General features: G+C 40.7%; 1 protein-coding gene across 1 annotated transcript; it reads left to right on the forward strand.

Moving 5' to 3' along the window:
- Positions 1–17,074: 17,074 nt before the first annotated feature.
- LOC147610929 (putative protein phosphatase 2C 15) lies at positions 17,075–22,216 on the forward strand. Its single transcript, XM_086785590.1, has 8 exons — positions 17,075–18,318; positions 18,527–18,698; positions 18,816–18,969; positions 19,535–19,598; positions 20,667–20,774; positions 20,867–20,992; positions 21,157–21,392; positions 21,473–22,216. The coding sequence occupies exons 1-8, from the start codon at positions 18,091–18,093 to the stop codon at positions 21,669–21,671; spliced, it is 1,287 nt and encodes a 428-aa protein (XP_086641716.1). The 5' UTR covers positions 17,075–18,090; the 3' UTR covers positions 21,672–22,216.
- Positions 22,217–23,293: the final 1,077 nt, after the last annotated feature.

The raw sequence follows: 23,293 nt of genomic DNA on the forward strand, positions 1-23,293 counted from the left end.
GATATCATATTTCACATACACATCGATGCATCAAATTTTTCTATTGGTTGCCCAACCTGGTGAGTTAAAATTGGACTATCCAGTTTGCTTTGCTAGTCGTCAGTTGAATGATGCAGAGGTGAACTCACGTCTGCACATTCACGTCATTGTATTTCACGCCTTTTTGTTTCACGCCACAGAGTTTCATGTCTACACTGTTTCACATGGTTTTGTTTTACGTCTTTCTGTTTCACGTCATGATGATTCACATCATAATGTTTCATGACATGCACATTGATGTCATTGTGTTTCACGTCTTTCTATTTCACACCACAAAGTTTCACGTCTGCACTGTTTCACATGGTTGTGTTTCACGTCTTGCTATATCACGTGATGATTCACGTCATGCACATTCACGACATTGTGTTTCACGTCTTTCTATTTCATGTCTGCACATTCACGTCATGATGTTTCACGACATGCACATTCACGTCATTGTGTTTCACATCTTTCTATTTCACGCCACAGAGTTTCACGTCTGCACATTCACGTCATTGTGTTTCACATCTTTCTGTTTCATGCCATAGAGTTTCACGTCTGCATATTCACGGGGATGGGTTTCACGTCATTTTCATGCCTAGTAACTAATCACTAGCATACCAACACACTAACATTCTTTTCATCCATATTAGACTAAATTACTAACCCATAAAAAAAAGTAACTACCCACCAGTCATTTGACTGATTGTATATGCTGAAACAGATATCGATCTCCGAATCCGAAGCCCACGAGCAACCATCCACCACACAAGAAAGTAGTGCTACAGGGTCCCCAACCAGCCACCCGAAAACAAGGATCAAGCAAGCTCAAGACAAATTTCTTGGGCCCTTATGCCCAACCATTCCAGGGCACCCTCGTCAAGAAAGAAATCATCACACCCCACGGGAAGGTGACTCTCCAATGCCACAACCCAGAATGTCTCCACTTGCTACTTGCTAGAAGATGGGGAAGTCAAGACAAAACTTGACAAAGTAGGCCTCGGCAGAATGGCAGAGGTACTGCCTCGTGTAGTTGACACAGGCCTCTGCGTCGAATACCTGAAGACATACGACAAGCAAACAAATAGAGGAAATATTACAAAGGCTGATGGCACCACATAACAGCTCCTCATCACAGAGGACTTAATCAGAGATGCCTTACAACTCCTCCCAGCTGCAGTGAAAGCCTCACAAGCACAACATTGATACGATGCCTATAAATGATATGCTCAAGAAAGATTCTTACAATTCAAATGGAGCAAAATATGACAATATCAGAGACGAAGCTACAGAGAAGGCATGCAGAGCGATGTCCCTCCTGATGTGCAAATAAAGCCTATAGACAGGTACAACAGAGTGGGTTTAAACAGGATTGCAAAAGCTTATGAGGATCAAAGATCAGCAATCCATACCTCCTCACACAGGTACTTAACCATGTAGCAAAGAGGCCTCTGAAAGAGCCTGAACCAGAAGAGCACATGCAGTTAGCACTCATACCCGACCAACTCAAAGAAGCTGGGCAAGTTAGAAGAGTGGCAAGCAGTATTAATGGAAACACAGGATCTCATCAAGAAAATAAAAAAGACTGCAAAAAAGAAAGCAAATAAAAGGATGAGAGGAATACTTGTTGATGTAGCAGCAAAATCACAACAACTGGAAGCGGCGGTGGCAACAAATATCCGCACATACCAAGAGGCCCTTCAAGAAAAGATACTTGGCCCTACTATGCAGGAACCACAACAATGGCTCACCCCTCCAGCAAGCCCCGCACAACTTATTTTTAAAGACCTCTCTCCTCTCAAGGATTCAAGCCTAGCGAATACACCAACAAAGGCAACTGAGAGGAACCAAGCTGCAGAGGGATGAGTAGTAGAAGAAACAACAATCATAGTACAAGAATGGGAGGCTCCCCCAGAGTCAAGTAAGAGACAATGAACGACACAACCTTCAAGTCCAATCAAAAGGAGAAAGTTGGAAGAGAAAGAGCGACTGCCCCAGCTAACCTCCTTCCAGGACATGGATTCTCAAACAATTCATCCAGGAAACCATGGAAGGCCTAGAAGTGCTCCTTCACGATCCACTCAAAGAACTTGAAGCTGAGTCTAGTACAAACTGGGAACAAGAGCAAAAGGTATGGCGTTGCCACCTATTAACAACACACATGTAGGAATGCTGCCCTCTGGAAGTAGCTGAAAGATGCAAATACACAAGTACAAAGCGTAAAGGCAACCCTTGAAGCAGCAAAGTCAACTCATAGGGAGGTTATCTTAAAGAGTTTAAAGGCTGCCACAGTAGAGAAACAAGAATAGAGGTATAATTCCTTGGAAAGTAATAACCTCGTCTTGAGCCAAACAATTGTACAGAAGATCAACGAAAATGCTGACTTAAACGCAAAGCTGGAGCAAACAAAAGATCAACTTCAAAAAGAGATCACCCACACATAGAACCTCACAACTCTGCAAAGGCTAATGAAGATGTACTTCACCAACAAATTGAGCAAGTAACCAACTCAAGGCAGAGCAAAAAAGAGTGCATAATCTGCAACAAGAAAGAGAACAAGCGAACAAAGCACATGCAAAAAAGATCAAGGCCCTCAACAAAACCATCAGTGCAAACCAGGCAGAGGCACAAACGAATGAATTGGAGCATCAAGAGGCCATATCACAGCTTATAGTGTAACTACAGGACACTCAACAATTGGCAGCACAAAGACTCAATCAAATTACTGAAGCACAACAAAGGGAAGCCACTGTCGCCCGGTGAGCACAAGAAGATGCAACAAGGAGATTTGAAGAGATGGATGTGGAAAGAATGATCCGGGAAACGACCATCTCCAACCACCTCAGCAATGCCGACTCTTGCCTGCATGATCTGGCATGTCAGCTTACGGCACAAGAAAGGAGTCAACGCTCGGAGCCAACATATGATCTAGGTATCCTCCTTGAGCATGCCTCGGAGTTGGGCCAACTGCCAGTAACTCCTCGGGCCCCTCCTCGCACTATTACTTTGTTTTTATCTACACTAACACTCTCATTACTTCAGTATGACCCAACAATCATCACGGGCATTTTGAGGGGCGACCTTATATTAACTAACCCTCAAGACATCTTCTTCTACCCCTTGAATCCTATAGTGCTAAACCTCCGTAGTTGGTGTCACGTGCTCCAAAATTCAGAAATCCTAGACAACGGTATCAAAAAACTCAACCTATTTGTCAGATAGCATACCAGAGATGCCAGCCAACTACGAGGTGGTTGCAAATACTTATCAATGGGTAATTAGTCATGGGTGGCTGGAAGTGTACAATACTCACCAACATTTGAATCTCTGTGAGTCTACATTATATCACCCTGTTGGCATCCTTAAGCTCTATACTAATATCTACAAGCATTTAGAAGCTATACTCTCACCAATGTAAGATATAATTTTGATGCCACTCACATAAACTACCCTGGTATTGATAATGAAGAAATTCCTCAAATACAAAACTTTTTTAAGGCCCATAAGCCTAGCCACCCACCCCCTAGCACTAGTCAAGGTCAAGAAGAAGGTCCCTCTTTAGTTTTAAAATCCACTTACCCTGTATATTCTAATATAGCCAGTAAGCTTCTCAATCCCTATCCTAGCGTGCCACCTACTAACTCCTCCTAAGCTAACTATATTTACTCTTCTTTCTCTCCTCTAGAGCTAGATTTTCCCACTAACACTCTTGCCCCCGAGGAGGTACTGGCACCTAACCCATCTCCACACGGCAATCTCAGGAGGTACACAATCTCACTCCACATGATAATATTGTCCCTTTCACTGAAAATAATGTCTTGGATTCTTTGACAGCTGTAAAGTATGAGTAATTTATTCAAAGCAAGCAATCCGCTTTTAAAGCCAAAACTCATGTTCAAAGTTCTCATGTAGATTGCTCCATTCGACCCTACCTACCCAGATCCTGCCAGAAGCATACTCTTCAATCACACCAACAAGGCAACATTATGTACCATACCCTCTCCGTGCCCTGTGTCACGACTTAGAAGAATTACTTCCTTTGGCTGTAGGTAGGAATGATGTGAATGGATGTAGGAATGATGTGAATGGATGTAGGATGATGTGAATGGATATGATATGATGTGAATGGATGTAAATGGATGTGATATGATGTGATTGGATATGGAATGATGTGAATGGATGTAGGACGATGTGAATGAATGGATGTGAATGGATGTGGAATGATGTGAATGGATGTAGGACTATGTGAATGGATGTGATTGGATATGGAATGATGTGAATGGATGTAGGACGATGTGAATGGATGTGGAATGATGCAATGTGAATTGATGTAGAAGAATGTGGAATAATAAAAAATGACATGGAATAATGGGAGTTTGTTGGAAACTGTATTTGTATATGAAATCTGTTTTTAAAGATTGTTTTATGTCAAGAATGCTGGGGAAGCATTTTGACTATCTTGTCGAATAAGGTCATGGGACCTAAGTGAAAAGGTTGCAACAGCTAGGCGAAGAGTCAATGAAGGACGTCTCGCGTGGCAAGGTCGGTCGAGGACTTGACCAGCTGTAGTTAGATTAAAATGGTGAGCGTCCGGTATACGGTGGATGAGGGACCAAGGAAGCCACCTATGAGTGAAGCGCTAGGTGACCTACGAAGGAGCCTAGAGGGTGCTGACCATACGGTGCTCGGGCTCTAGGTCCCCAGGATACCCACGCGTGCGTCAGGGAAGAAAAATGAGTTGGGGTTTGTTTTCTGAACAAACCCTCTTACGGTGCTCGGGCTCTGGGTCCCCAGGATACCCACGCGTGCGTCAGGGAAGAAAAATGAGTTGGGGTTTGTTTTTTGAACACGGGCATGGATCTGGTTGATTGGCCTTGCTGGTCTTCAACGAATGAGTTCATGGCTCTTTTTCATGGATCTTGTTGGTTGATCTTGCTGATCTCCAACTGAGAGTCCATAAGGTTTTTATATGATTATCCTAGGTACTATGGGCTAGAAACTATCGAAAAGGCCCCTGAGAGTGAGCGGGTGGTGAGCGTTCTGGTTGCCAATGATGCCATAGGTACGCTGAGGAAGAAATGAATTGAATACTTGATTTTATTCCTGGGTACTATGGGGTAGGAACTATCGAAAAAGCCCCTAAGTGAGCAGGTGGTGAGCGTTCTGGTTGCCAATGATGCCATAGGTACGCCGAGGAAGGAATGAGTGGAAATTGGATCCTAGAACTGGAATACTGAGGACTATGATGGAAACTCTGTGGTTTTATTGCAATGTTATTTTGGAAATAGTTGAGTCTAAGAAAAGGCAATTTCGTATAGGGTGCGTACGTGGTGTGACTATTTAAGTTTTGCATGAGAGCCGGCTAGGGGGCTTGGGAACTCTTTTCCCTGGTATCCGGGACAAAACATAACCAAATTTTCATAATGGATCCTATCAATACAGTGGTTGGATGTTTGGCTAACCCATGGGACTGGATGGGGTTAGCTGGACTAATGGATTCCTATAATAAATTCAATTATGTTCAAGTTATGATAGTTGAAGTAAATCACATATAATCCTTGTTCTATGAAAAAGTTGGGTGGGTTACCATTACACATAGCTTCCATTGTTAAGCACACATTCGATCACCCCTCTTTGTATCTGTACTCCACGAAAATATAAGTGGATCACATTTTTGCATTTGTACCCCTCCATTTGTGTGCACATAGGCACAAAAGAGTTGGCACATGCACATTGATCACCAAATATATATTTTTGCTCCATTCTTTTTTGAGATCTAGCATGAATTCATTAGTGTCACTGCTTCATCAAATACCCATCCCCCATGACCATATATGCATCACCAGTTTCATGCAAATCCTTTGATATCATGAGGGTATCTTGGATTCAATTCCTTTCTTGAGGGTGGCATGGGAGGATTTTGTTTTTGTGATTTTTGGAGACACATGGTCCACACATCATGACATGATGTATAAATGCTCTTTATTATACATGGCTCATCATCATGGCTTCCCCTATTGCCTCTTACTACTTCAGGATCACATAGATTTTTTATATTTAAAGCTCGCATAGAGGTGTTACACCATGACACATGTCTCTCTCCCCCCCCCCTTGCCTCTTACTACTTTAGGATCACATAGATTTTTTCTATCCATAGTTCATATAGAGGTTATCTTGTCCCCTCCAATAAGGTATCATGTGCTTTGATGAGCACACCCATTAGGTATCCAAATTATCTTGCATTAGGAGTTGAGCTACATTTATCCTCATCATCATCAAACAACCACTCTAGATCATCTCATGAGCTAGTGTCTATGGACACTATGTAGTATATAGCCTCAACAACATCTATTTCCCTCCCTTTGGTTTACTCCCTTGATCAAGAGGACTTCTCCCCATCTAGTGACACATTCATTGAGGGAAAGCCTCTTGGTATACATTGTGATTCCATGCCTTATCCAAAGTCATCAGCTCCACATACATCCTCATTAGGCCTTGTGGTTCATGGTACTTATACATCTATGGCCTTTGTTGGAGCACCTGTTCTAGCCACTTTCATTTGGGATCCTAGCATCCACAACCAAGATTATCATTGTGATACAATTTCTCCAACAGGTTTACTTGGTTGCTTTCTGTACTTTAAATTAGGACACAATCCAATGGTAGATAACTACAACACCAATTGGGTTATATATAGTGGCCAATGGACTTGTTTGCAGCACTTTGTATGTAGCTCATGTGAGAACAAGGCCTTCTCCATGTACCCATCTTTTTGCATAATCCATCATGTCATTTCCCAAGGAAGTAGGCTTGACAGATTAATCAACATTCAGTATTTTCTATTTGCGTCGGCCTCTGCACATGGATTATTTAGTAAGGAGCACCATGCTTAGTAACTTGCAACACCCTTTAAATATAAATGTCTACTGGTTTCTCCAAGCAAATATCCCCTTTGAAAACAAGCATGTTAACTAAGTGCATATATTCCAATGGCACCTTGCGAGCAGCACTATAAACATGTGGAGGGTGAGAGGCTGATCCAAGGCATATCCTTGATAGAAGAACATATATTGCTCGAAGGGTCGAATGAAGGTATTGGGTTGGGGGCTATGGTACTATAGCACCAAACTTGGCAAGTTCACAACCACTTCAAGGATTAGTTGTTCATTTTTTGCATTAGCACCTATCGACTCTGTAGAGTTCGAACTTGCTGGCCCTTAAGCCCTTTATTTTGCAAGTTTTTGTTCTAGCTCTTTGATGATGGCATCTTTCCTTCTAAGCTCTACTGCATGCAATGCATTTTGTGTAATGTGTTTGTGTTATGGCTCATGGGGGGCCAATATGTTGAGGCTTGAATCCCTTTCCTTTTGTAATGTGTCTATGGCCTTGTCCTCCTTTGTGAGGGATTGATTTGCCAAAAGTTGGGATGAGAGCATGCCCAGTTTAGCCACATGTTGTAATTTTATTTGTGACTGGGCCCTTTCCATGTCCTGAATGGTTGTAAGAAAGGCTTCTTTTGATCCCCTGAGCTCATATGTTTGAGCCACAATTTCTTGATTTGTTCTTGGAGAATCGACACTAGCTAGGCATTTTCCGTAGACTTTTGAGCCTAAATCACATGCATCTATTATAATTATGCTACATAATGATGGATCAACTCGACACACTCATCTTGGATATCCGATTGTCCTTGGGCAATCAAGCACTAGCTCTCAAAAATAGCCTTGCTAGCACACATATCTCTAGCCATGCATTTGGTTGTTTTCTTAGCATTAAGGGACAATGGTCCCATCATCTAATTTATTGAAGGCATCTTTCCTAACTCTATTAGCATGGGCAATGTGCCCCCTAGTAGTAGCTCTCGCTCTATGGTAGTGGCCGCTTTTTTGTGTTGGATGCCTACTGCTAGGTCTAACCCACTAGTTCCTTCCCTTGCCTTTTCCTTGTGGCTATGGCTACAAAGAGGGTACTCTCTCAGAGTCAATGTCAGATTCTAAAGTCACGACCAAGTCAATGCCCCTAAGTTTTTCTTTCTACCTGTAGCTTCCAATTGACTTCTCCATAGTGGTTTGCATTGTCTCTTCTAGTCTTAGGTGCTTCTATGGAGTTTGAGTGGAGGCATTCCCTTTAACTGGCCTTTCCATGGGCACTGGCAAACTGTTGGAGAGCTCTGAGGCTTGAGTAAATAATCCTCATTAGTAGCAATCTAGCACCGAGTAGATAATCCTCGTGAGTAGTAGTCTGGCACCGAGGTACTACCTTCCTGATTTCAAGAGCTCTTCTAGTTCTCAGTAAACATGATAAGCAAATTTTTGAATTGTAGCTTTGGCATCTTGTTCTTTGTAAGCCATGTGTAGCTTCAAGAGTACCCTAGACTCAACTATAGTAAACTGGTTTGGCCTTGTAGAAAGAGAAATAGATATCAATGGCCTTTCCAAGTGTGATGAGATATTGCAGTCACACGTCCAATGGGGCTTAGGGATTTTGTTTGGGCCAAACATGGATGCTCTCTTAGTTTCCAATGCATTATGCTTAACCCCCCATGCATGGATGACTCTCGAAAGTTTAAGAGCATTCTACACAGCTTTCATAGAGAGTTTGAGGATGACTCTTTATTACCCCCTAGCCCTGGATGGAGTCTACTTGGAAAAGCCTTTGTTCTTTGGTCATAGAGTTCATTGTTTGGAAGCATTGTAAGTAATTATCCATGCCCTAAGGCATTAGTCTAAAAAGTTTAGCAATCGGCTCCTATAGAAAGGTCGATGTCTATATCTTCCAAGATAAGGCGGTTGCACTCTGTTGAGATGGAACCATCGCATAGTAAGCCTTGTCTGCGTGTCTGTCTTCACGTGGAACTTTAACAACAACATTCATCCCCCTACTCACTCTAGTTCTTTAGTGTGAAATTAACCTAACCTATGGTCGTTATCATACATACCTGGTATGGTATATATGGTGGGACAACCTCCTTGGCCATTGCAACTTTTGCCTTTGTAGAAATCCTAGTTAGATAATCTATGTGGCAACAATCAGAGCAGATCGATGACCTAAACTAGGACGATCCAAAAATTTAGATGATCCAGAACTTAGATGATTTTAAATCACAAGATCCAAAAATAAGACAATCTAAGACTTGGGATTGGTGATTAGAAATCATGACGATCTAAAATGAGAATTGGCGATCCAAAAATTGGACAACCCAAAAATCATGTGATGGTCCAAAAATATGGATGATCTGATCAGAATAGTGGAATTTTGGATCGGCGAATCGATTGGAATGGTGAACTTTGGGATTAGTGATCGAAATTTGATGGCAATCCAAGATTTGGGCTCCCTGTCATCGATCCAAAATGTGGTAGTACTTATTTTCTTTTTGGGTGCTTCTACCTTGAGTAGGGTAGGGTGTAAATGTATGAGTAGGGTGCTTCTACCTTGAGTAGGGTGCTTATACCTTGAGTAGGGTGTAAATGCATGAGTCCTAACAATTTCATGCCTAATGCATGTGTCAATGTAGTATAGGCACACCTAGGCATACACTTGCATGCATAAAACATGATGTGCGAGAATGCTTAGTGAGGGTCCATCGGCTATTTCTGATGATGAGGTTTTTACCCTAAGAACTTCGTTAGAATGTTAGAAAGTATTTAACAAGGAATTCTCAAGCGATGGGTCATACACGAGGCCAAGAAGAGAAACATTTCCCTTCTATCATTTGGCTAGTGCCCTCCATCTAGAAACGTACTTGAGAGGCACTTAGAGTAAAAGTTTCACTTCAAGGTTTTCTATGATTAGTGCATGAGTGGGACATATTGCTTCATTCCTTCAACCCATCCAGAAACGTACTTGAGAGGCACTTAGAGTTAAGGTTTCACTTAAGGGTTTTCTATGATTAGTGCGTGTGCTTAGGATTTACACTTAGGCTCTTGTTGGCCTTTCGCAACCCAACTTGACTCTTATGCCCTTGGCACATTTTGGCCTCTGGTCACTTGACATTGTGGTGGGTTACATATCTATCTTTTCTTTCTTTTTTGTGTTGCTATTATTGGATGAGCAACAACTTCTTATGTCATGTGATTCGATGTGTAGTTGACAACATCCTCTTTACTAAAAAGGTTTCCACCCATGTAAAAATTGAAGACTTGAGGGTCTTGGGGCTTCTTGGAGGTAATTCATTAACCGGATCTTCTCTTGGGATCTATTTCATAGGAATCTCCTCTAAGGAAAGAGGTTGACGTGAGTTTTGAATTTGTCTCTAGAATTGTTATGATTCTCCCTTGGTCCATAGCTCTTCTACCTTGGCTTTACACGTATCCATACCTGATTTGGTGGGGCATGTTGGTGTATTCCCTTTGAGCATGAGGGTGAATTTTTTATGTATTTTAGTTCTCGTGCTTTGTTGGTGGTGACTTTGAGCTAGCTTCATCTTTGCCACCCAAATTAATCTTTATCCTTGTAGTATCCTTGGGCTTTGTTGGTGGTGACTTTGAGCTAGCTTCGTCTTTGCCACCCAGATTAATCTTTATCCTTGTAGTATCCTTGGGCTTTTAAGGAACCTTTTATAGTTATCCTTGTGAGGTTGGATCATCCCTCAGTTTTGCGATATCACGCAATTGCAGTGAGGCAATTTTAGCCTTTCCCTCCTCATCGAATTCTCGAAGGGAAAAGAAATCCTCCAATTCTTCAAGCCAAGCCTCAAGATCTTCTCCTGTCTTCTTTTCACCACCAAATTCCAAGAGTTTTTCTTTCTTGAAAACCTGTTTTAGGGCAGATTCGGCCACATCTTCCTATGCTTTAGCTCTTTTTTGAATTTCTGGTTCACGATTAACATCGAGAGGAATCTCTACATAAATCATAAATTTTTGAGGCAGAAAGAGAACAATTTTGTATATAATCAAGAAATCTTACAACAATATGATATGAAGCACTCTTGGTGGAAAGAGCTCGAACCACCCGACCACCCTCGAGCTATCTCACTCACACTGTCACTCTCATGAAAATCTCGCACTCACACTCGCACACGCACTCTCACTTGCACTGTCACTCTCTTCTTCGATTTTCTGTGTGTTCCTCTTCTTCACGTCGTCGAAAGCTAAAAAGTAACCCTTTCTAGAGCTTTCTCGATCCACGCGCCATTTTTTACGATGTCGCTCTTTTTGAAAAAAGCATGTTCGGGAAGCTTTCTTCACACATGGTCATTATTCCCATGAGATTACGTTTTTTTTAAAACACTGGAAAAACAACCCTTTTCCATGGTACGTCGTGCCTCAGTGATCCAATAAAGATGCTCAATAGCTCATCTTGAACACTCCATCCTCCTCTTTGACTTTGTATCTCTTCGTCCCAAACCCTATGTACAAATAGAGGGGGGAGGGGGGAATATTTATCTAATGCTTTCAAAGACTTTTTGGCACAAAAAGGCATTAGGCATAGCTCCTTATACACCACAACAAAATAGTGTTGTTGAGAGAAGAAACAAGAATCTCGTGGAGATGGTTAGATGCATAGCTCCTTATACACCACAACAAATATCAATGCATAGCTCCTTATACACCACAACAAAATAGTGTTGTTGAGAGAAGAAACAAGAATCTCGTGTGGAGATGGTTAGATGCATGGTTAAGGGTCAACAGCTTCCTCATAAGTTTTGGATAAAGACAATTCTATGTGCTACCCCTACTAAAGCTTTGAAAACCATCACTCCTTACATGCATGTTTTTCGGTGTTTAGCATATGCACATGTGCCATCTCAAAGCAGGACTAAGATTGATGTTGATAAGGCAATGAAATGCATTTTTATTGCTTGGTATAGTGCAGAACCCAAAGGCTATCGTCTCTACAATCCTCTTACCAAGAAAATCATTATCAGTAGATGTTCTTTTTGTTGAGGATTTTGTATATCCTATGATGGAATTCAATAAACATACTTACGCCAATTCTACAAACATGTTGATGGTTTGTTGGCCAATGCCAGCGTCGGTTGATACTCAACAGATTTTACCTACTACTGATCCTTGTTTGTTGCAAGGGGTTATGTTCAAGAAACTGATGCACTAACTAGAAGATGCAATAAATTCTAAAATATCAGCAATCAATGAGTCCAGGCTTATGCCTAAATGGGCTAGAAGTACCTTGTAGGATAACAGATTGTTGTTCCTTTGTAGAGTGGATCCAAATTTGGTGCTAAAACCATCTCTTCAATAGACATTGCTGAGTTTTCATTTCTTAGTTCTCTACATGATGTAGATGACCCGAATTCTTTTGAAAAGGCTCAAGAAGATCCAAATTGGGTTAAAGCCATGTAGGATGAAATTCAAACCGTTAAGAAAATATTACATGGGATTTAGTGGATCTACCTCTTGGTAAGAAAGCCATTAGCACTAAGTGGGTTTACAAAGTCAAGAGAAAGGCTGATAGATTAGAGGTGGACAAGTTCAAGGCTATACTTGTCACTCACGAAAGATTATGCCTAGCAGAAAGGGATTGATTATGATGAAATTTTTATCCCTACTTTTCATATGACTCCTAGAGATTTGTTACTACTTTGGTAGCTCACCATGGATGAAAAGTGCACCGATTGGATATCAAAACAGCATTCTTGAATGGTGACTTATCGGAAGAAGTTTATGTGAGTCAACCTACTAGATTTACTTAATCCGATCAAAAATAAAAGGTAAACAAGCTTACCAGAAGATTCATGCCTTTGAGAAGACAAGGATTTCAAAATAGTCTAAGAGAGAAAGCACTTTATATGTCCAAAAAAAAAAAAAAAAGGACAAGTAGGCTTTGCTTGTTGTGATTCTCTATGTGGTGTTGTGGCAGGAATCAATGAGGATTTAATCACAACCTTTAAGACTGAAATAAGCAACAGAGCAGCAGCACGACGACACTCATATCTGAAATCATAGGCTGAGAAGGGGGTTCTCCTCGGCCGGCAGCCAGTTCACAGTCGGCGGCGGTTGGCAGCATAGGCAGGCGGAGAAGCTGAGGAGGCGGTTCTCCTCGGCCGGCAGCCATCCTCGCAGTCGGCGGCGGTTCGCGGCATAGGCAGGCGCTAAACGCCAGCAGAAGCTGAGAAGGCGGTTCTCCTCGGCGGCAGCCACCTTCAATGTTTTCTTTTTTCGTAAGGTGCTTAAAACACTAATGGTTATCCCCTTAGTTGATATTTTGAACATGGTATAAAAAAGCCTTACACAAGCGCCTCCTCACATTGAGAATAAGGGTCTCACACATTAATGATATTTTGAACATGGTATAAAAAAGCCTTACACAAGCGCCTCCTCACATTGAGAATAAGGGTCTCACTAATTTCTTCATCGATCATATCATCATCGACAAGGGCTTCGTCAAAGATGACTCTGTCAAAGAACATTTGAACTTTTCCCCAACAAAAATTAACACAACCTTTATCACCGACCTTTATGAGCACGGATATGTGAATCACTTTAAGATTTGTTGGAGAGCCATCCTAGGCTCTCGGACTCACCGAATGAGTGCAAAAAGTTGACAAGACACCTCTCCCACCTTGTGTTTAACCCAGTCATTATATTCCTACCCTTGTGTAAAACCTCAAGCCCTAAGTCAACATTATACTTATGAGGCACCTGTAATAGACCACTCTAGAAAATGACTAACAGTGTAGACCCAGTGGTGGACATCAGAAATTTATTGATCATCCATTACATCAACATTGATGGACCACAAGGTCTTTCATATTTTGATGTGACATAAGAAATTAAAAAAATCGCTTTGCTTATTAAGAGTCTTAATCTACTACTTTTTCATGTAATGGTTTTTAGTTCTTATGTGGATCTACCTCAAAAAAAAATAACAACCAATTTGCACTTATAAACTTATAAAGCATACAACACTACATCTATTTTATCGTAAGCATATATGGGATAATTAATCAATTTGCTTCGTTCTTTAAAGTGTGAGCTCTGTTAAAGAGCGATGGCCATTGAAAGTTTTTCTTCTTTCTTTAAACTTTCTTTAAAGTGTGAGTTATGTTAAAGAGTGATGACCATTAAAGTGTGAGCTGTATTAAAGAGTGATAACCATTAAAAGATTTGCTTCTTTCTATTAAAATGTGAGCTTCTTTCTTTAAAGTGCGAGCTATGTTAAAGAACGATGACCATTCTTATAGAAAGATAACTAGTAACACTTTGTATAATAGTCTTTTATTATTTTTCTTAAGATTTTTTCTTAAAATGTTAAAGAGCACACACATAAGATGTTTTATTTGGTATCCTATCACACTTGTGCATACAAACAAGAGCACACATATTTTATACCCTATCCCTTCACCCATGTACACATAGAGGCATACATAAACTTACATGGTGATTGTTAGTTTGACAACATTATGTATGGGTATAATAAGGCATATTGCGCATTTACACACAACTTACATACACATACACACATATACACTCACAGTAGAACTTACTTATACATCACACATGAGTCTTAAATACTAAATATTTCATGGTATTTATCGAGCAAATTTTATAGTAAACTTGATACTAAGTCACATTTTTTCTTCAAATATCATAAAGTGTATATGTTGGTTCCTAACAAAATTTTCATGTTTATTTCTCTTTTTCATACATAAATATGTATATTATGACCTAAGACATTAGGGAGTTTTTGAATTTGCACAAACTCCTTGGATATACCTTACATATCGGAAAGATCTATTGCTTGTATCAATGCAAATTTTTGGTTATCATATTAATTTGAAACGGCACAAAGTTTTAGATTCTTTTCATACTAATAACCATGATACTTTATAGTATAATTCATTCTGAGTTATCTAGGCTTTAAGTTGTGACAAAACGATCACACATGGGGACGAGGTGATAACACATCTTAGAAACAAGCTAAAACATTAGTTCTAACTTATGTTTCTTGTGGATGGTGGCAAGTCCCTTTCAGCTCTACAAACTCGGATTGGTGAAAGATTCAATAATGCATCTTCAAATTTTTAATGTAGATTTGTAAATTCTTTTCCTAGGGCTAATTGTCACAACTACTCAAGTGGTTTTGTCATCTATTCTTTTGTGAGCCTTTACATAAGGCTTAAAACAGTTAATGAAACTTGTCTCCCAATTCCAAAGGCAAGGTCTATACAAATGGATTGGTAAATCTAACAAACACACACACGTGCGCGCGCACACACACGCACGCACTCATGCACAAACCTTACCATGCACTCTTTATAACAAAAGGCTAGGGCTTATTAAAGTGGTGTTTCATAAAACTTGTGCACCCATTTGCATCGTTTTAGTATAGAGGATGTTGAGGAGATGTGTACAAAAAATTAGATTCATTCTATAGATCATGCACTCTTATTAACTGTCATGCTGTTTAATGATTGTAAGTGCCTTTTATGGCTTTGGTTGAAGTTTCTATTGAACTTTTAGCCTGTAATCTTGTTTTTAAATGGTTATGTATATTAAGATTCAGTCCTATAAAATAGTACACTTTTAATTAGCGTGTGAAGTTTAATGCCCTTATTGCTCCCTATAAACAATTTTCAAACATTTTGACGTTACACCTTTTTCTTAGCTTGCATCAAGAGTTTCTTTTCACATACATTCTACATATGGTCTTGAAGGCTATAATGTGATCCTCTTGAAATATTTCCTTCAAAGTTTATTTGTATACTCAAAGTTCATTTTCATGTACATTCTTTTTGTAGCTTTATCTCCATATAGTACAACTCATTTGATAGTACAACATTCTTCATGCATCTACCTTTACAAGTTTTAATTATTACATTTTTTTCCTTTTGGTCACTTTGCAAGCTCACAATGCTTTTATAAAGAGAATCATGATAACTTTTAGAATTGGATCCTTGTCTTTAGTTAATTTTGAAAGTTATGACTAAGGGCCTCACAAAAAAGGATGTTAGTAAACATTTTATGATAGTTATAACATTGGAAGGTAGGTCACATGTTTTAAATGGGAGTTCTTTTGCTACGATTCAATAGTCAACTAGCATGCAAAATTACCCACTCAACATTGAGAAGCAGTACAATATTTTGATGGAACTTAGAACATCTAAGTACAGAGCATCATTGTGTGTGTGAATGCTTAATTGTCCAAGACAATTTAGAAGCAACCCTTAGAGGTAATCTATGTATGGAGGTATCATTTCATGTTATGGAGGAGACAATGAGATAATACGAACTAAGTGTTTATAAGCACTTACAAACAAGAGTTGGTGATATACAAGGATCTCACCTAAAGTGTGGGTGGGGCTTTCATAAATTGCTTCTATCAAACAAATAGACGATGTTTCAATGTCTACCCATTGATTTGAGTCTCTACACGCTCAATCATCTAGTGAGGCACAAAATCTTTTTGAGGTATGCCAAGGGCATCTTAAGCTTGTCACAAATTTTTTAAGGTATGGCAATGGCATTTCATAAGCTCTGACATGGTTTATTAAAAAAAAAGGTTTACCGTATTCAAGGCGGCCTCAACTTATTGAATGTGAGGTGAGCCAGGACTAGTTGTGAAACCACCCTTATTTTTACATCACATGGTTAATAAGTTTTTGTAGTTTGGTAAAGGAATTGATGTGGTTGAGGTGGGTTTTGGTTTTCTTAGTGGGTGGGAGAGATCTCCCCCAATCTCCATAGCGCATCAGATGCTATACACACTGAGTTAAAAAGGGAAAAAAGCCTGGGAAGGGCCCTTGCACACATTGAGTTTTTTTTTAAAAAAAGGGAAAAAGCTAGGGAAAAAGGGAGATCTTGCCCGCCCAATCTCAAGATGAGGAGTCTCGGCGAAAGCTAGAAAAAAAGGGGAGATCTTGCGTGCCCAATCTCACGACAAGGAGCCTGGACGAAGCTCCTTGTCCATGGGATGCGTCTATAGCAAAAGTTATTTGTGTGTGTGTATATATATATATAGCTAGGTAGGTAAGAGCCTAGGCGCTGTAAAGTGGAAATACTAATCATAAAGTCAAAAATATGTAACTCCAAAGGTCAACAAAAGCTCAAGCCTTCGAAGCAATGTGGAATGAGATACTGACCTGTGAATTAAACAAAATACAAGCTCAAGCCTCAACCATGCAACACTGCTCAATTTCTCAGAAGCATTTTTGGGTTTCTGAGTCTGTGTTCTCTACAGCAAGTCCGTAATACGTATTACGTAAGGTTAGAACTTAGGGCGCTCCCCCTCTGTCTCTCTCTCTCTGTCTCTCGACTCTCTCTCTAACGCGCGCCCGCGCACGCAAACAGTACCTTTGCTTCCACCTCCTACCGTTTGCAAAGTCAGGGTTTCTACAAGTTCTTTTCGTTTTCTAGCTCCTCTGCTGTTTTTTAGGGTTTTTGCAAGCTTCCCCTTTGCTGTTTTGGGTTTAGGGTTTCTGCAATTTCCCACATTTGTTTCATTCTTTGCTTCATGTTAGGTTCTGTAGTTCTCTCTGATCTGAAGGTTAGGGTACGGACTGTCACAGTCTCAAATTTTGCTCCCTGATGCTCCCGCCTTCGTCTTCTGCGATGCTGTGCAGAGATTGACGGACAGATGTGGTTTGAAAATCGCCTGAGTTTCCGACTTCCGAGGTTGCCCATTTTTTCGTGCGGTGTTCCAAGCGGCTACATTGGGTTCTCCGTCGCGAGCCCCTTTCCAGGGCCCAGGGTATTTTTCTGGGGTCAACACACCTCAATCATCTAAGTTTATTAGGAGCAGCATTTTAGGGTTTCATCAGAACGAGCAGCTGGGTTTTCTAAGGTGCTACTCGGAGCCATCATCAGGGTTCTGGGGCTTGCTGAGAATAAATTACTAAAGTTTTCTCAGAACCAGCAGCTAGGGTTTGTGTAGAGCAGTCTCCAAGTGTTTTTAAAGAATATTTCTTCAGACCATTGCTTTAGAATCTGTGCAGAAAAAGTTCTTAGGGTCTAGCAACACAACCCTGTGTTGAAGATTAACCTTAACAGCTGGGATTTACTCAGAAGAATGATTGTAGGGTCTTCTCACCCTTGATTTCTATGTGATACTTCCTTTGTCTGTATCCTATTAGTGTCAATGATACTTTGAAGGCTTTTGAAAGCTTAGGGTCCCATGGGATCTCAGCAGGGTCATAAGGTGAGGCACAAGAATGGTTCTGTTCAGCACTTGGTGCCCCTCGCAGCATTGTTGAAGAGGGAGTTTGACAATGACAAAGCAGAAAACCCTGTCATACGGCACGGTCAGGCATGCCAAGCCAAGAAAGGAGAAGACCACACCATGGTGAAAACTGATTGCCAACGTGTCCCTGGAGATGGGTCATCCGCCTTTGCTGTATTCGGGGTATGTGTCTTGATGGTTTTAGATGTGAATAATGGAGTGTTGTAAAAAAATTGATTTTTTAAAAGTAAGGTATCTGAATCCTCTTCCAGTCCCGTGCGTGCACAGTCTTGTTGGAATTCATTCTATGTGGGAAACCCGTTGATCATCTGCTTTTTGGAGGAGCTTTTAGTTGGACTTTGAAGTGTGTAAAAAATTTGTTACTCTTCAGGTATTGGATGGCCACAATGGTGCATCTGCTGCTATTTATGCCAAAGAGAACTTGTTAGATGATGTGTTGAGTGCTCTTCCAATTACTTTATGTAGAGATGAGTGGCTAGCTGCATTACCACGAGCATTGGTGGCTGGGTTTGTCAAGACGGACAAAGATTTTCAAGAGAAAGGTTTGGATGCAATTGCATTATGGCTTGGAATTAAGAGGCTTGTGGGTTGTAAAGTTTATTTTGGGATTCATGAAGGCCAAGTCAACATTGAATTGGAATACTTGTAACACATTGCAGGAGAAACCTCAGGGACAACAGTGACCTTTGTTGTAGTGGACAAATGGACTATCACGGTTGCGTCAGTTGGAGACTCGCGATGCATACTTGATCCTCAAGGAGGTGTGGTCTCTGTGTTGACAGTGGACCATAGATTTGAAGAGAATGCAGAAGAGTAAGTTATACTTTTGGCCTGCCGTGTGTTGGCCTTGGTTATACTTCATGAGTCAAGGTCAAGACTATTTTTAAAATCGAACTAAAAGTTAGAGAAACTTTTACGAGGTCATGTGACTCCAATTTGTGCGCACTCATGCACGTGTCACTCATAATACACTCACAACATTCATGCACGCATCACATATGTACAAACCCATTTATCCAAACAAAACTTGTCAAACTTTACACCACAAGTACATGCAACATGCATGCATGCACCACCCATGCACGCGTGGGCACAGATGTGCAACCAACGTGCTCCACACAAACAAGAAAACTGTTCAACTCCCCCAATGCACTCCATTTGATACCATGACATAAAAGAACTTCTATGTCACCACATTTGAAACATGAGAAAAACTAATTGCAGGCCAGTAGTGTTTCATACACTTGTTTGGGTACAAGTAAGTAGTCTTTGTGAATGTGTTTTGAAGGGGAAAATTACAGCTATCTGTTTAGTGGTTTTAAGCATGTCTGACCAGGTTTGAAGTGTATTTTCACTTGATATTTTTAGAGATTTGCAGAAGGGAACGTGTGATGGGCTGTGGAGGTGAAGTTGGGAGGCTTAGCATAGCTGGTGGTGCTGAGGTAAACAAAATACATAGCATCTCTTAAACTTGATTGTGTTGAGCCACTTGAGCAGCTTGATTGGTTCCTTTTTCTTTTCCCATCGACGGGGGGAAGAGTCTTAGTACTTGGGTAGTATAGAACGCCTTTCGTATCCTAAGTAAACATCTTACTCCTGTTAGTAAGAAAGATTTGCTGTATTTTTAGACCCTCTGAAGGGGAATTGCAATTGGGACAGCTTTTGAGGTCTGATAACAGGGAGGAAACGTCGCCAAGGAAGGATTGGACATGGATAGGTTGTAGCCTGTAGGATGCATGGCAGCTGGCTAAGGATGCTCATGTACCACTTTGAAGCAACTGCATCGACCCAAGAGAGTATAGAAGAGGAGAAGAGCCAAACAATTAGAACAGGTGGTAGATGCATGAGGTTACAAGTGGTTTTTATTCATTTGGGGCAGGAAAATGGACTGTCTGGGTGGGGACCAGGCCATGCTTCTTAGAGAACATTTGCTCTGTAAAATTCATGGTGGAAAAAAGTTTTAGTGCACTGTGTAGTGCCAAGTAAGAGTTGAGTAGTCTTGGTGGCTGAAAGGGCCAAGCAGATGATGATGACCTTCTATTGAGGAAAGATGGTGGTTGACTATCTGAGGGAGATGTTACGCTTCTTTGACATGACTTTTGCTACACAAATCCTTTTGCTACAGAAATCAATGGTATGCTAGCTCCTCACTAGTGACGCGATTGCTATTGATTGCATATAGAGTAGAAAGGTGATGAAACCAGCAAGCTTTGGAGACATTAGAATTTCAGTGTAGCACTCTTCATGGTGATCAAGATACGCTTTTTTTTTTGGGGGGGGGGGGTTTGTGTTGGGGGGCAGCCTTTGTCCCTATCATGGTGCACGGTGTGCTTGGATCGCATTTCTCCTCACTCCGTTTGATATTTTTGTGTTTGTTATATAAGTGTTTTAGAGAATCTTTGGTCTTGGGAGGTGCTGCCCTCTTTTAGAGGATGATTGGACTGACATTCAAATCAGTTTTCATGAAATGTTGGGATGCATTACTGATTCTTTATGACTTTTTGTTGCAGATTGGTCCATTGCGATGCTGGCCTGGAGGGCTTTGCTTGTCAAGATCTATTGGTGATCTGGATGTTGGGGACTTTATTGTACCAATACCTCATGTGAAGCAGGTTAAGGTGGGACTTTACATTTCATAAGTACCATGGATTCCTGATTTGGCCATAATGATTCATTGCCAGTAACTAAGCCTAAAATTCCGTGTCGGTAGCTTTCGAGGGCAGGGGGAAGATTGATTATTGCCTCAGATGGTGTGTGGGATGCTTTGAGCTGTGAGAAGGCTGCTAAGTGCTGCAGGGGGTTGCCTGCTGAACTTGCTGCTAGACAAGTGGTGAAGGTTTGATTTCTGAATATTGCCTCTCTCACGCACGCAGGCACGCACGTGCACGCGCACACGTGCCAATGCTTGTTTCATGTGCTCTTGTGATTTTTTGTGTTATATATGGTGTTTAAGGATAGTTGATTCAGCCCTTACATCTAGCTTTTTACTTTTTTGGGCAGGAGTCATTGAGGGCCCAAGGTCTTCGTGATGACACAACATGTCTTGTTGTAGATTTGATGCCACCTGACAATTACATTCCCTCTCTGCCGTCACCCATAAAAAAGAAAACTAAATTAAAGTCTCTACTCTTTGGATGGAGGTCCAAGGAGTCCACAGCTGTAGTGGCCAACAAACCTAGTGATGGTGGCACTGTTGAAGAGTTGTTTGAAGAGGGTTCTGCAAGGCTAGCTGAAAGGTTGGTAGCATGCTCGTTGCATGGAATCTCAAACTTTTGGAAAGGATTTACTGAAGTTCTATTGTTGGGTTGATTTACAGGCTTGGTTCGAATCCATCCTTAGGAATCCTCAATTGTTCCATTTGTCAGACCAACATGACATTGAAGGATGGGATTTCGGTACATGCTGGATCGGTCTTTTCTATGACTAACCGGACATTGGAGGGGTTTTTTCTTTGTACAAACTGCAAAGCAAAGAAAGATGCAATGGAAGGGAAGCCCCAAGGCTTTGAAGTGTGATAAGGTCTCCTGTCAAACTGGACCTGTAAAAGGATATTTGAGATCTGATTGGTCACACTTGGGTTCATCTGGTTCCATCTCCCTCCCAGCGGTGCATGCTGGGGTCTTTTTCTTCCTCAAGCAGCTTCTGGCAATGGCATGATGCTGGGCTTACCCATATTGTCATCATGGGTAGCATACATGTGAAAAGGCTCTTAGTGCTCCAGTTTTTCTGACCATGGGTGCAGATAGATTATACTTTGGGATCTTCATAGAACATGTTTTTACAAAACATCCCAATGAGACAGTGCACGCCAGTTTGCTGTGCTGATAATTTTTTACTAGCTGACAAGTAGCCGATTTCCTCTTTTGAGCTTCATTTACAGCTTGTAAGGTGAGTTTCATTGTGGGTTTCTCCAATCCTTACCATTAACCATGTTTGAGATACCGGCTTATCCTAGGCAAGCTGAATGTGCAAATACTCTTTGCATGTTTCAACTGCTGGGACTTAAGTTACCTGCAGCGGCACATATTATTTGTGGATTAACATGTTATGTTCAACTTCAGCATCTTCTTGAAATAAAATTCTCTTCTTAAAGAATATACCAGCATACATCCTAGGCAAGAGGTTAGAATGTGCATATACACCCCCGCACGGATCAAGCATGTTGCCACTCGAATTGCCTACAGCTGCACATAGCAATTCTAGGACTAATTTGTTATATTCAACTTAAGCATCTTCTTGAAATAAAGTGTGCTTAATGAGTTATGTTGCTACAATGCTTGAAACATTGAACAAGTAAATCTTACACACAAATGAAATAAGGGATAAAAATTAATGAAATTGATTTTGTTTTGTCTCAAAGGAACTTATTTTCGAAAGGACTTTTATCTAAAGGGAATGTGGGAGAGGGAGAGTTTCAAACCTTAGCAAGCAAACACACACACACACACACAAGAGAGAGCAAGACTAGAGAGATGGATAGTTGAATTTTTCTCTATCTTCTTTATCTTTACTTAACCAACATAACATAAAGATAAGAGTATACACTATATGGGTTAGTATTCCATTACTATAACATACGAGGGTCGGTCTATAATGTGAACTTGATTAAATGAGCTAGCGTTATAACTATGTTAGTTTTTATTAATCCAAAATGAGTCACATAGCTTGTCATCCCATTAGTCGCATATCAATTATAATCTCATCAATAATGCTAGTGGTCTAGAAGTGGAAGTTATTACTTAGGTGGGTCATCAATGTTTGTTGTAGCACTAGTTGAGCTTGATATCTCAACACTCTTTCTCGAGCTCAACTCCACATTACATTCCAAGTAAGCTGTTAAACTTATGGAGTTTCTTTGTGTCCAATGCTTCCGTGAAGATGTCAGCTACCTGATCCTTTGTACTGACATATTCTAGATCTATATCTCTTGTTAGAACCTTCTCTCTCGGAAAGTGATAATGCATCTCAATGTGCTTCGTTTTAGCATGATATACTGGGTTACTGGTTAACTATATGCTGTTCATGTTGTTACAATATATGATAACTGCTTTATCCACGGGCTCTCCCATGTTACTAAGTAGCTTTTGAAACCAAGCTACCTCACAAGTTGTCATAGCAGCATCCCTGTACTCTGTCT

The sequence above is a fragment of the Cibotium barometz genome, chromosome 48 (assembly GCF_041138505.1).
Source record: "Cibotium barometz isolate CiBa-2024 chromosome 48, ASM4113850v1, whole genome shotgun sequence".
In the NCBI taxonomy this organism is placed as follows: Eukaryota; Viridiplantae; Streptophyta; class Polypodiopsida; order Cyatheales; family Cibotiaceae; genus Cibotium; species Cibotium barometz.